Genomic DNA, 14,589 nt, shown 5'->3' with positions numbered 1-14,589 from the left:
ACTTGAGCAGTTTGGGATGATTGGTGAAAAACATCTTGAGCCCAAAAGAGGAGTTGCAGTAACTTGAGCTCGTGATCCACTCCAACTTGCTCCCAAGCTGTTAACAATGTCAATAATAGATGAGCGTAATCAATATTGAAAAAAAATGCACAACTGAATTCATTTCGTGAAGAGAATGCGTTTTCTGGTGCATACAGATCATTGATACCATTGTTTCCTCTGTTAGAGGAAAAGTCACCGGGGGAACACAAGCAAACCAAAAGATGGTCACATGACCCTGTGAGAGCTTGGGAGAAGTGAAAACAGTCCTGTTACCATGGATATTGCTGGACGCAACTCGAGCCTGTACATTGTTGAGTGTGTTTGAGAGTTGGGGCCTCTGAGGGGACTCCCAAGTTTAACCATTCAGTCAAACAGGAACTAGAGTAACAGGTAAGCGAGGACGCGCCGACGTGACACACGCACGCACACACACACACACACACCTTTTCGTATTTTGACGTTGGCACGCTGCCTGGTACTGTACATCTATCTCCCTGTGTAACAATTGTGTCCGTTTAATTCAGAGTAAGAAGCAATTTGCTCCTTTTTACTGAATGGTAATGGGAAAGACTGTGAAGTTGGATGACACACTGACTTTTTCTCTGTGTTGTGATGGTTAGATCAGAGAGTAAGAGAGTGCAGGGAGGAGCCTGCAGCAAGAGTCGCTTGTCTGTAACTCCTGCCCATCCCAGAGGCTTGATCAGAGAAGACCCTGTACGCTGAGATAGGAGGGTAGGACCATGGTGAGTCAGAACTCTGCGTGTTTGTCATTTTATTATCTTCTTAACGGTAGTTTGAGGATGTGGCAGACAAGAAACAACGAATACTAACATACAATATTCTGTCCAGACTTGTGACAAAGTGCAATGTGTATGGCGAGAGCGACTGCAGCGTTGTCAGAGGCGGCTGAAGGACAAAGAGGATGAGATGGGTCGCCAGTGCCAATACTTTGACCAATTAAAAGGCCAGCTCCACCACAAGCTCAGCCTAGCGAGGGACAGAGAGGAGACCCTGCAGACGCGCATCTACACTTTAGAAAAGCAGCTACTGGACATGACCGTGAGTGCGGCCACTGATGTCGCAGCATTGAGCGCGGTCCGAATTGTGCCCTGCTTGACTGAAACACACTGGCAGGAGCCAGGTGCTAGAGAAGAGTGTGAAGGTGAAGAAGAGAAAAATGAAGGCAGAAGGAGGCAATGGCAGCCAAATGATGGAGGAGAGCGAGATGGAAAGAAGGAGGGCGACAACGGAACAGCTGAAAACGAAAAGCGGACAGACACCAAACTGAATTCAAATGAGGTCAGGTTGCAAGGTTTCATCGTGACCCTGCAGGAGGATCTCAGGGTGCTGCTGGAGAGAGAGGAAAGTGGGCTTGCAGAGCATAGAAAGTTGATAGAGCAGCTGCAGGAGGCCCAGGAGAGCAGCCTTTTCCTCTGCTGCAAGGTGGAAGAGATGAAGGTGGAGCTCCAAAAGCTGAACTTATCTGAAAGTGCCCTGATGAAGGAGGTGGAAGAGCTAAGAGTGGAAAACAACAAACTCAAACATGACCTTACGGATTCAACTAAACAAACTCCCAGTCAGTCGTCTGCAATCTCTGCTGATGTTTACTCTGCTGCCTCTGACACAAACACAGTTGTACATCGTCCAGAAGGAAGCTCTGAAATGGTGTTTATTTTATTTTATGTTTTGTGTGTGTGATTTCTTTTTCATTACATTTACTCATGAGGGTGAACATGCTCGTCTCAGCTAAGACCGAGTGCTGTTGTTGACGGTAAATCCCTCTTGTTTTATGTTACATCTGTCCTTTTTCTATGCTGTGACTTGCGGATGAGCTCGATCCAAAATTCTAGGAGGCTTTGGGCCAGAGGCACGGCACTCCACCGACTGGCCGCCAATCAATTGTTGGGTACATACTGTATCGGCAACCAAGCATTAACACCGACGTGCCACATAGACAAAGAAACATTCATATTAACAGCTAAGGACAATTCAAGTCTTCGATGAACCAAACATGCATGTTTTTTCGAAGCACCAACGGTGGAGCACAGTGAGATACGTTTCTATTCTTTCTCTATTCAGCTTGGCAGCATGAACAACACCTTTCTCAGTTTCCACGTGTGGCTTGCATGTTCTCCCCATGCTTGCATGGGTTATGTCCTAAATGCAATTCAGGCCAAGTGAAGACTCAAAAGTTTTCATGAACGTGAGTGCGAATGGCTGTTTGTCCGCTGTGCACGCTGCACTGCGATTGAGTGGCTCAGTCCAGGAGGTACCCCGCCCCCACCCTAAGACAATAGGCTCCAGCTCAATGGCGACTTCTCGCTGTATCTGCTCTCATTGGGTTCCATCTTAAGGAAACATGGTATTCCCTTCCACTGCTATGCAGATGACTGCCAGATCTATGTCCCACTGAGCAAGAAAGACGCCTTCTCATATCTCCTATCCTGTCTGGAAGACATCAAAACCTGGATGGCACAAAATTTCTTGAGATTCAATGAAAAGAAGACAGAGGTGATATTGTTTGGTCCCAGTGGCCCTTGTACATCCCATCCTGTAGACTTGGGCCCCCTGTCTCCTTATCTTAAGTCAACAGTCTCAAACTTGGGCCTTAAACTGGACAGTGATTTCAAACTCGATCGGCAAATTGGTGCCGTTGTTAAATCCAGCTTCTTTCACCTTAGACAGCTGGCCAAAATAAAACCTCTCCTCTCACATGAACACTTTGAGACAGTAATTCATGCCTTTGTCACATCCCGGCTCGATTACTGCAATGCCCTTTACTTTGGAGTCCGCCAGTCCTCCATTAAGCGCCTTCAGCTGGTCCAGAATGCCGCTGCTCGCCTCTTGACTGGTACTCGTAAGAGGGAGCACATAACTCCTCCTCTGGCATCCCTTCACTGGCTCCCCATTCATTTTAGAGTTATTTTCAAGATCCTCTTATTTGTTTTCAAATCTCTGAATAATCTCGCGCCACCTTACCTCTCTGAGCTCATCCGCCCCTACACACCTGCCCGGCGCCTCAGGTCTGTGGACCAGACATTATTAGAAGTACCAAGAACTAAACTGAGGCTCAGAGGGGATCGAGCCTTTTCTGTTGCTGGTCCCTCTCTCTGGAATGACCTCCCACTGAACATTCGGCAAGCCTCCTCGCTGCCCATCTTCAAAACCCTCCTCAAAACTCACTTGTATTCTTTGGCATTCGACTCAGCATGACTTCGATTTGTTCTTGGTTTTACTGTTTGGTGCTTTCTACCGCCTTTATTACCGATTTGTCTTACTGTTTATTGTGCATGTTAAATTGCTCCATGTACAGCACTTTGTATGCAGCGATGGCTGTTTGAAAGTGCTCTATAAATACTGTTGACTTGACTTGACTTGACTTTAATGCGGACAAACACTATAGAAAATGGACGGCTGGATATGTAGTTCACATTTTTGATCATGTAGTACCAGAAGATTTTCCATATTTGTAGATTAAAGCAAAACTAGCTCCACTAATTCTTCGTTCTTTTTGCTCTACAAGGTATTGGGTTTGCACAATGCAGTTTCAGCTGTCCACCACCAGGCTGCAGCAGCGACCTCCAACAGTGCCACCCAGGCTCCCACGATTACTGCCAAACATGATCCTCCGTATGCATCTAAAAATGACTCCCGAAGCGTTTTTCCTCACGTCAGTCGCCAAACCCTCAACTTGGCTTCAGAGACAAAAGAGGAATGGGGCTCCGAGGGGGGCTTCAATGTGGAGGACACACACAGCGAAGAATCTGAAGCCCTGAGGGAGGCATACAGGAGCTTAGGTTTAGGTGAAGACCTCGAGGGTCTCAGAGAGCAATGTGAACACCTGGAGGCCGCTCTTCAGGAATCAAAGCAGCAGCTGCAGGTCATGGCTCAGGAAAACGCACAACTGAAACGACAACTCAGGAACCAAAGAGAGGAGAAGCAGGTATTGTATTGTCACATAGTGTATATATTGATCAAATGATGAAGAACTGACATAAGTAACACGGTGCTGATTTCTTTTTTGTATTCAGTTTGGCGCAAGATTAACCAGTAATGAAGCTAATGCCATCCAGTCATCTCCTGTCCAAGAAGATGTCACCGACCGCGATGGCCTTCTCCACGCCCTCAATCAGGAGAACCGAGCCATGGCTATCCGCATCGAGGAGCTGCTGACTCACATTGGGCTCAATGAGGAAGAAATGAAGAGCGAGCGATCTCAGCTGAGGGCAAATATTTTGTATCTGGAGGAAGACAAAGCCAAGCTGGACCAGGTGAAGCAAGAGCACGGTTGTCTCATCACAGAACTCACCAGAAAGACTGAGGATGATCTCAATACAATCATGGACCTGCGGCAGAAGTTAGAAGAGCATTGTAATAAACAAAAAAACATCGGAAGGTGTCGAGAAAACCACCCAGAAGAATGTTCGACAGAGAGCGTGGGAATAGAGAAAAGTGGACTACAATTGATGTCATGCCAACCACCAGAGAACAAGAATACATTTTTAAAGCCTATTTACAAGCCACAAAGTTGTCTCCTGGTGAAGTCAGGTAGTGATCAAGTGGAGCAGCTTACCACATCCATGCAGAGTCTGAAAGTTGAGCAAACACGGTTGTATGGCCGTGTGGTGACTCTCAGAAAGGAACAGAGGGATGTATCTCTGTCAGTCCAAACACAAACTGAGGAGAAACAGCACTTAACTCGGACAATTTGGGCACTCAAAGAGGAAAAAGATGGCATCGCTCGAGCTCTGGATGGTCTCAAGCAGGAGAGGGACCAAATAATCCGGGTCGTCAGTGGACTGAAGGACGTGCAAGTTCGTCTTTCAAAGTCGGTGAGTGGTCTGAAAGAAAAGAAACTGAAGCTCAATGAGTGCCATCCGGTCCTTGAAAGAGAAAAAGAGAAATTGTTAGAGTCGCTGTCAAATGGAAAAGAGGACGTTAAACAAACCGCTCAGACAGTGCAACGTTTGGAGCGAGAGAAGGAACAATTAAGTCAGAGAGTCCTGGCTTTGAAACTGGAATCAGACAAACTAACAGAATCTCTCCTAGAGTCAACACATAAGAATCAAGAATGCCGCCATTTGCAAGGAGACGATGAGGGGCTGCTTGAGTCAATGAATAGTTTGAAGGATGAAAGAGAAAGAACTGAACATTCAGTCAGATGTTTGAAACAGGAGGAAGCACAGATAATGAAATTACTTCAGTCTCAAAGAGAACAAATAAGCGGCCAACAAACTGGTCCTCACAGCCACACGCAATACAACACATCAAACTGGAAGAAGACTAAAGACGAAAACAAACTAAATGGAACAAACTTCGCCGACAGCACCATGCAGGTATAAAGACACATGGGAGCCTTGAGTGTGCTATCAGCATTTGATAATGCCAAGATTGTTTTCATATTTTTTTCAATGGGAAATCAGGAACCGAGTGAGCTGGTGGGTGAGATTGAAGTTGTCAGAGGAGAACTGAAGCAGTCACAAGAAGTTGAACAAAGACACGCAGAGGTCAGTGTAAACGGCATCTTTTCTCCTTGTACACGTTTCGATTGAAAACGAACTGTTTTTGTGTAGATTACAGATTGGCAGACCACAGAGCTACGCATGCAGTTGAGTCAGTCAGAAGTCAGAAGGCAAAATGCAGAGAGGAAAGCATCCATAGCAGGTGATGAGGTTAAGAGACTGACCGAGTTCATCAATCAGACAGACAACATCTGTCAGGAAAATGGACACCTTACCACGCAGGTAACTACAGTCTACCATTTCGGAGCTTCCATAAAATTCATGATTGACTGCAGTGAACTTGATGCCCCGTCAGGCTCAGTATTTATTTATTTTTTTGCATCTCCCGTTACAAAGTTCTGTAAGATAAAACTGTTGGCTGTATCTGTTGCAGGTGAAAGAGTTACAAAGCAAAGTGTCCGCCTTGGTCAAGGAAAAGGCTGCCATTACGTTACTGAAGTCAGAAATTGAGGACCAACACAAGATCCTCGCAGCTCAGCTTAAAGCCAAGGTCACAGTGTAGAAACGCTTTTTGCTTTTGTGAGTCGTACTTGCACACTGTTGTCAAACCCGATGTGCGTCTGACTCCATAGACGGTAGCTCTGGAGGAGCTGAACTTGGAGTATATTGCGCTAAAAAAAGGGCGGGACAACAAAGATGACGTGGGCGCGCTCGTGTCCCTCCGCACACGGTACGATGAAGTCCGAGCCAAGGTGGGCAAATGTGTCGTATGTGATTTTGGTCTCAATCTACTTTCTTTCCCAATGTATGACATCCACGTACAGTACAGTATTTGTTTGTCTTTGTAGTATGATGCACTCCAGAAAACGAAGAGCCAGACTGATGTGGATTTAGTTCCTTTAAAGGTGAGGAAAGTCTTAGATCGCTTCAGCAGATTGTACTTCTGTCATTCTGAGATAATGACTGACAGATGTATCATCCAATGGCAGGCAAAGCTTTCCTGCCTGGTGCTGAAATGTCAAGAGAGAAACGGCTTCTTGGCACAGGTGATGAAAGACTTGCACAGGCACAGTGTTGTGGATTCTAGACTGAGACAGCGCGCAGATGAGCTGCTCAGAGACACGGTACTGATTGAGTACGCTGCTGCATTCGCACCAGGAAGCTTTGCAAAAGGTCAAGACCTTGGACTCACTCCAGGATTTCTTTCCAAATTCCACAACTACACAAGTGGACACACACAGAATGATTCCTACAACGACTGCAGAGACCAGAAAGGAACAAAACACCCTTTTTTGGAAGAGTCAAGAACAAATGTCCCTGATTTCTGTTGTGATGTCTGGTGTGTGCCAGCTGTAAAAAGAAGGTGCAAAAATGCCACCTCACCTGTGCCAACTGTGGAAAATCAGGCGCCACCATCATCCGAACATGTGACCGAAATTCAGAGTACCGAACGAACCATTGCAAAAGCGCTTTCTCTCTCTGCTGCCGGACCTGAAAAAAGAGCTTTGGATATAAGACCCGAGGCATGTCTAGGCCCATCAAAGGTGTGTGACACAAGCGGGTCTATTCTGAATCTTGCACCTCCACCCTTGATCGGACATGCCAGTGTGAGCAAGAGACTGAGCAGTCCTGAGAAGATCATTAACCTCCAAGAGCAGTTACAACAGACTCTGCTGAGTCGCTGTAAGGTAAAGCTGTAGGGCCAGTGTTTCATCTGATCGAATTAAGAAAAATTGTCCCTGGTAAATCTAATATGTCTCTTTCTGGTTGAATTCCAAGGTTGTGGTGGGCAGAGGAAGCGGCGAGCACTCCAGAAGAATGTCATTCTCAGCTCCTGCATCCCCGAACCTGTCTTCCCAGAAAAAGTTGCATGGCCTCGATGCCAGTGCTCCACCGAGTGGTCCCCTCTCAAGCACGGCCAAGCACCCTTCACTGGTGACATCGCCACCTGTTGTGAAAAATCAGCCTCCAACACCACTTTTTCATGCAGTCACCGCAAGATGCGCTAACATGTCGTTCGCATCTCACTTGTCGGCGAACCGTCATTTTAAAGGCGACGTATCCATCACAAGCCCTGCTACTAACTCAATGATGAGCACTGCTGCCTCAAGCCAAACCAACTCGACCTCAAGCAGTGACTCCAACGTACCAACGCCCCCAAAACCGAAAAGACAAATTTCTCCTGACGAGGCTAATGCTGAGCATTCCACTTCCTCAGCTTTGTCCCTGATTTCTGAAACTACTGACTCCAGCGTCTTCGTGTGTTCTGACGCAAATCCAAAAAGCACTGCCTCAGACACAAGTGCCCTGATTGAAGCGACTGCTCACAAAGCTGATGTTTTCAGCAGGGTAATAAAACCTAATAATGCCGATCCTTCTGTGTGCGACGGCCTAGAATTCACTACATGCAAGTCGCCTTCTGAGGGATCATCAAATAAATCCCATGTTGCTCCAGAGAAGTTGAGATCTTCAAGACCCAAGCCAGGTAATCTGACCATGCATCCCACACTGAACCATTAACAAAAGTGAAATAGTAATTTGTGGTGCGTCCATCTTTTTGTCCGAGGGCTACTTTCTGCTTCATGGAATAAGGTGAATTATGGCATCATTTGTATGCCTTTATTGACTCAAAACAACTTCCATGATCCACACCTTTTATTGTAGAGTGCTCAAAAAAAAAAAAAAAAACCAGACCACTGCCGGATTAAACAATTAAACAAAAATAAGAGGACTTCAACATCATGGATGGATTTTGGGGTGAATGCTGCTCGCCTTGCTTGTCACCCAATCATAAAGCCATTGATAGAAAATGACAATTACTCAAGTTTCTTTGCGTTGCAATAAAAATTTGTTGCGATTGCCGGTCCCTTCATTTTTCCCAGAGCTGTCTAATTGGACATTGTGCGTACGTATGCTCACAAAATCCAGTTAGCTAATTGAACAAACAGCATATTAGGATAACTGCTTGCCAAAACGAACACAATTTCATGGTCTAACAAGAAACAATTATTACGGAAATCCTCTAGTTTCACAAGATGGGTATAAAAATGACATTTAATAATTAAATTGTTTAAGTTTAAAGTTAGTTCACTATTGAAAAGAATTCAAGTTAAAGAATGATATTCACTAGCAATTAAAAGCCATTTTTCAGTCAGAACATGGTTAACCCGTCAAAAGGGAGCATGTGTGTATCGAGGAAATTCAAGAAAAATACACCAACTGGAGAGCAAATTTTAACAGGGCACAAAAGAATAAGAGGCAACAAGGGAAATGCGTGTCTCGTCTCTGCTGTGCGCATATTTAACATTTTTGAAGCTTTGTGAAATCACTTATAAAAACTGTATCCAGTTGAATACGTCGTTGGAATTTTGATCAATCTGTTATTACTCAGACATCAATGGAGTCAGTTTTGGGGGGGGGGGGTCACCCTGCTTCAACTTGCCACAGGAGATTCACGCTTGCAAAGTTTATCTCATGACTTCGGTATTTTTATCCTCCTTAGTCAACTGTTCTGAAAATGTCATATTATGACAAAGAATGGAAGGAAAATATACTGTATGTACTCTGTCTTTGTGCTGTCCTTGACTTCCGTGTGATATCTCCTAGACGCTCCAGCGGAGGTGCGCTTTGTGGAAGTCATCAAACAAGTGGGTCAGAGCGGCCTCCTGATTGGCTGGGAAAGGCCTCCTCTGGATGAGCTGGGCTGCAGTCATGGCACCTTTGTGTATGGTTACAGGGTAGGCACAACATACTTCAATCCCAATCAGAGCCACTTGTGTCGCTGTCGCATTATCTAATGAGGGTACAGTATTGAATGAAGTGTAAGCGGACTCCCTCGAGTGGTCTGTGGAAAAAAAAAAAAATCACAGAATGAAATGCTCACACTGCATACTGTTACAGTGGATTAGGACTATTTTAATCACGTGCAGCACAGTTTAGTTGTACTGTATTTACCTTTTAAGTCATCAATTTTATTTGGTCAGGGGGTTGCACAATATCAAATAATCTGGATCCAGATACATTTTAGAGTAGTTTTAGAATCTACTTTTTTTTTTTAACCAAGTGCACCACAGTTCAGTTGTATTTACCTTTTTAAATATTCAATTTTATTTTGTCAAGTGGTTGCACTTAACAAAATCATATGGATGCAGATAGATTTTTATGAAGACTATACAACTACTCAAAAATGAAAAGCCGTTTTTGAGACTCTATCACAGTGGTTCTTAACCTGGGTTCGGTGAGTCGGTCTCAGGGGTTCAACGGAGCCTCTGCCATCGAGGGTAAGACACACGTGACTCAACATGTTAATTAGTTATGACACGCCCGCTTGTTCATCACTGGCTGCAAATGATCACATGACATTGCCTCAGGTCTGCGGACCAGACATTATTAGAAGTACCAAGAACTAAACTGAGGCTCAGAGGGGATCGGGCCTTTTCTGTTGCTGGTCCCTCTCTCTGGAATGACCTCCCACTGAACATTCGGCAAGCCTCCTCGCTGCCCATCTTCAAATCCCTCCTCAAAACTCACTTGTATTCTTTGGCATTCGACTCAGCATGACTTAGATTTGTTCTTGGTTTTACTGTTTGGTGCTTTCTAACGTCTTTATTACCGATTTGTTTTACTGTTTATTGTATATGTTAAATTGCTCCATGTACAGCACGTTGTATGCAGCGATGGCTGTTTGAAAGTTCTCTATAAATACAGTTGAGTTGAGTCCAATCCGTGCTGTGGGAAATTTAGTTAGCTTCGTAGTCAACGTCTGACTGTTGTAATAGTACGTCGAACAATAATTTAAAAAAAAGTGTACTTATCTCTTGAAATTTTATTGACTTTTTTCTGTTTTTAAAAAAAATGCGGGGGGGGGGGGGGTTTGTACAGTAACTTGAATTTGTTAAAAAAAAAGTATATTTATTTTTCTCTCATGAAGGGTTCGGTGAATGTGCATATTACTGGGGGTTGGCAAGACATTCGATAAAGGTCGTAGCTGCCACACCTTGCCACCCAGTACAATTGCCTATTTTCCAATTTTTATTTGACTTCATGTCCATTACATTTTAATTCAATCATCATTGAAGTAGTTGTTTTCCCTATTTTACACACTCAAAACTGTGCATTGTTTGCAATATTAAGTACACTTGACATTGTACTGTAATACGCATACTGTACAAGTATTTTTTTGAGGTACAGGCAGTACTTTGTGTAAAAAATTCTGAGGACCACTACTCCAATGGGATTTGGAAATACAGAAGCATCAAAATACAATAGTAGCCAGTTTTAAGTATTATCAATTATATGTCAGCTAACAAATTTATGCACTTTCAGGTGTTGGTGAACGGGGACTTCTACAAGTCTGTGATGAGCTCAGCATGCACTAAGGTGTGTGAATCATTGTTGTTTGTTGTTATTTTTTTAATATCGTCATGAAAATTGTTCCTTTATTTCGGGGTTTGAATTTCTCCATTATTCCATTGTTAGAATTTTTCAAGATATAGATTTTTTTGGTAAAGTGTAAGTCTTATAAGCGCCACATCATCACTGTGCCAAGTAACAGATAGTAGATAAACTCCAAAATCCAGATCCAGAAAGGGCAGATAAACCCGAGCTCCCTGAGGAGAAGCAACTGTGACTAAAGTCAAACTGCGGCAGGATTTTCACTTTCTGGAACCGGATTTGCCACCTCTGTAAACAAACCTGCTATTTGAACTGTCTGTTTTATAGTGCGTCCTGGAAAATGTGGAACTGAGTTCGCCGGTTCAAATCGGCATCCAAACGCTGGGCTCCAATGGGCTGACTTCAAACAGCGTACACACTGTGTATCTGCCTCCACCTTGGACCGGTCATCTCTGAATCACACTGACCTGGCTTCTTATTTGTCGATACACAAATCTATTGATACTCGTGTCTTTTAATTAATCTGGTGTCGAACTGTATACTGACATTAATTTGATGACCTCGAACAGCATCCGAGCATCACAAGGGTGATGGTGTCATCACATTGGACCAGTTCAGGTCAACAGACCAAGATCACATGATCTTGACCGTCCAATGGGCTTTTTGGGGACTTGTTGCGGGACACTGGACCTCAAAGAGATAACTTGACTGGGAAAAAAAGGTGTAGGATTCCTGCCACGGTGACTATCAATGTCAGCATTTCTAATTGGAAGGGCCTTTTTGCACGGGAATACCACAAGATTGGATCACTTCTTTGCAAATTCAAGCCACATGTACACACTGCGATCAACAAAGACGGACATGGTGTGTCTTAGAAATTCACTGAAAAGCTCTGCTGCTGCTGCCTCTGGATGCTGTGACGCTCAAGAATTTTTGTTGTTGTTGCTTTTTTCTCCAATGAAACCGACACAAACTGCATCATGTGCTGACACGCTTCAACCTGAGTCTCTCGCCTTCATTTTCCCCCAACAAGCCAAATATGAGCAAGGATATTGAACTCCAAAGACTATGTTGCGGTGGACATGAAACAGAATCTACTTGAGTTTTTCAGTATTTTGCACACAATCCTGTCTAAAAGATTAACCAGATATCATGTTTGCTCGCTACCATCTTTGTTTCCTAAAATTGACATACACTAACATGTTTTTGCCACTTCTATACGGGTGTAAAGTAACCATTGTACGGCAGATGTATTTTTCTATCACTGATGGATATTATTGTTTAGCCATTGACACCTTGCAGCTGTACAGAAAATAAAAGTATGTCACAGAAGTGTGTGCAGCTTTAAGCGAAAATCTGAGATATGAGTGCTGGATAGTGGCAGTGAACTCAACTCACCTCATGACAAGCAGCAGTTTGGTGAAGAATTCTAAACAAATGTTTTTAAAAGAAGTTAAAAAAAAGGCTTGAAGCTGTTGTTGCCAACCCCAGTTGAAGTATACTGTCAAACTAGAGGAATTACACGTTGCCACAAGCATTGCCCCAATAAAGACTCTCTAGCCTAATGCTAACAAATACGAAAATACCATCATGTTGGTGTCCCAATGTTATACTTGTAACCCTTCAAGCAACAGCTATTTGAACACAAATAGTGGAGAAACACAGGAAAAGAAAACAATAATCACAGACATATATTCTTTATCACTTGGGAGACAAGATTACTGCGGTTTACCGAGGCGCTGTAAGTAGCTTTATGTATTTCCGTATGTCTGTAGCATACTTCTGCATCAGAAGGAGTAGCACATTGTCCATTGAACTCAATCAAAAAAAAAAATGGTGTTCACATAGAAAGAAGATGCAATCGGTTTCTCTTTGCATTTAGTGAGAAGTGGATCCAACACTATTACAACGAACCAGCGCCACCATATTAACCCCCAGCCTTGCCCCTGCAAAAACAAAACAAAACAAAACAAAAAAAAACAAAAAAAAACGGGTAAAATCTGCTTATGACTCACCTGCTGAGCTAGACAGTTTTGGTGTGGTCAATGCTGATGCTCAGCGGGAAATGCTCCACCGGGTTTGTTTCACGCAAGTTGAAGCAGAAGGTGCTTAGCTCACCTAAACATCTTTCACTTCTGTGACCTTTTCCTCTGAAGAAATTCCTCTCTCCGCTCTCACAAAATCAATCCAGTAGCACACGCAAAATCAAATCAATTGATTCTAATTTAATCTAGTTAAATGTAATATCTTCTGCAATCTAACAAAGATTTAGAACCAATCTTAATGTGTCGAAAACAAGTGGCTCAAAAATAACCCAAGTTTGGGGTAAAATGGGCTGATCTGCAACTTGGCTCAATTTGACCCAACTTGTGTGTGTGTGTGTGGGGGGGGGGGGGATTTTGCACACTTGGCAACCCCCACCCCCCGTCCTCACAGAAAAAACAAAAAAACAATCGATCTAACTTTGTTTATCTTGTCACCATTTGCCGTGCCTTGATGAGCGGGTAGTCGGCTATTAGTCCTGCACTGTGCTAATTCAAAAGGAAGCTTGAAAACTGCAATCGAGTCTCCTCACAACGTGGCTCCTTAAAACTCAGTTGGACCCTGCGGGACTCCCATTACACTCACCAGGGACACTCACCTTCATTATTAACACGTAATCCATGACATTCTTGACAAATGGCTCCACCCTGGTTGTGTGTGTGTGCATGTGTGTATGTGTGTGTGTGTGTGTGTGTGTGTGCATGTGTGTATGTGTGTGTGCGTGTGCATGTGCATGTGCATGTGCACTTTCATGCCTTGCTTACATAACTTCATGCCTGTGGGTAATTAAGTGTTCATGCTGTGTGTTAATAATGCCAACATGAGAGATTGAGAGCGGAGCAGGCAGGATGTTGAAGATGGAAGGTAAACGGCTCATGATCAAGTGTGAGCGTGTCTGTGTATGTGTGTGTGTGTGTGTGTGTGTGTTGAGATGCTGAGAGACAGTTGTCATCAGCAGGTCGGGTAAAGTGGTGTTCTGGAAAACCTAAAGAGAAAGAGGAGAAGAGAGTGAAACAATGAGAGAGGAGGTTTTAATTTCAGGCATAGAGGATGTTAGTCGTCCTTCACTGCCACTGACACCTGTCAGGTATGGGTGGACTCCGCGGAAAAGCTTCAAACATTAGAATATGTACACACCACGAGACCGTTGTTGTTCTACCATTTCTGTGGTCCATTTCTGTGCTGTGATAAGGAGTTTTCAGAGAGAGTACATGCAGGCTACTTGCATTCGAGTACTCACCAATACATATTATACTTGATAATGCAACTTTCATGCACTCTGTAACCTAAACTGTCTACTGTAGTAACCGCTGTCCCTGAAATTGTTAAAGTAACAACATGACAACACTAAGAGAATAAATCTCATGTTATGAAACAAAATACAAAGAATTAACGCTATGATCGTGAAGTATATAAATAAATGTTAATTCACCTTGCAATTTTTTTTTTTTTTTAATAATTCTTCACAAAAAGAAGTAAACAGACCCACTTCCCTTTACAAAGCATGCCTGGACGCAGCTCACTCAGCCGTGATGTGACTGCTCATATAAACAAGAATGGCAGCTGCTCAAATTAACATTAATTACGAGACAAATGGGCGAAAAATCGCGTAGGAACAAACAAATTAACCCCCGATGAAACTGACAGA

At 43.6% G+C, this 14,589-nt stretch overlaps 1 protein-coding gene across 1 annotated transcript; it reads left to right on the top strand.

Annotated features, from left to right (window-relative positions):
• The first annotated feature begins 410 nt into the window (after nucleotides 1-410).
• Nucleotides 411-12,230, top strand: LOC147208478 (uncharacterized). The gene is made up of 15 exons (XM_086135998.1): nucleotides 411-432; nucleotides 663-785; nucleotides 892-1,707; nucleotides 3,566-3,985; nucleotides 4,074-5,378; nucleotides 5,466-5,549; nucleotides 5,616-5,786; nucleotides 5,938-6,054; nucleotides 6,137-6,256; nucleotides 6,353-6,409; nucleotides 6,494-7,192; nucleotides 7,284-7,989; nucleotides 9,111-9,241; nucleotides 10,830-10,883; nucleotides 11,226-12,230. Exons 2-15 carry the CDS (start codon nucleotides 783-785, stop codon nucleotides 11,352-11,354), a joined length of 4,812 nt encoding a protein of 1,603 aa, XP_085992124.1. The 5' UTR covers nucleotides 411-432; nucleotides 663-782; the 3' UTR covers nucleotides 11,355-12,230.
• Nucleotides 12,231-14,589: the final 2,359 nt, after the last annotated feature.

This window comes from Hippocampus guttulatus, chromosome 2 (genome assembly GCF_054856545.1).
Source record: "Hippocampus guttulatus isolate MCC_2025c chromosome 2, RoL_Hgut_1.0, whole genome shotgun sequence".
Taxonomy (NCBI): domain Eukaryota; kingdom Metazoa; phylum Chordata; class Actinopteri; order Syngnathiformes; family Syngnathidae; genus Hippocampus; species Hippocampus guttulatus.
Note: the sequence above shows the minus strand (reverse complement) of the source record. Positions and strands in the feature narration are given on the sequence as shown.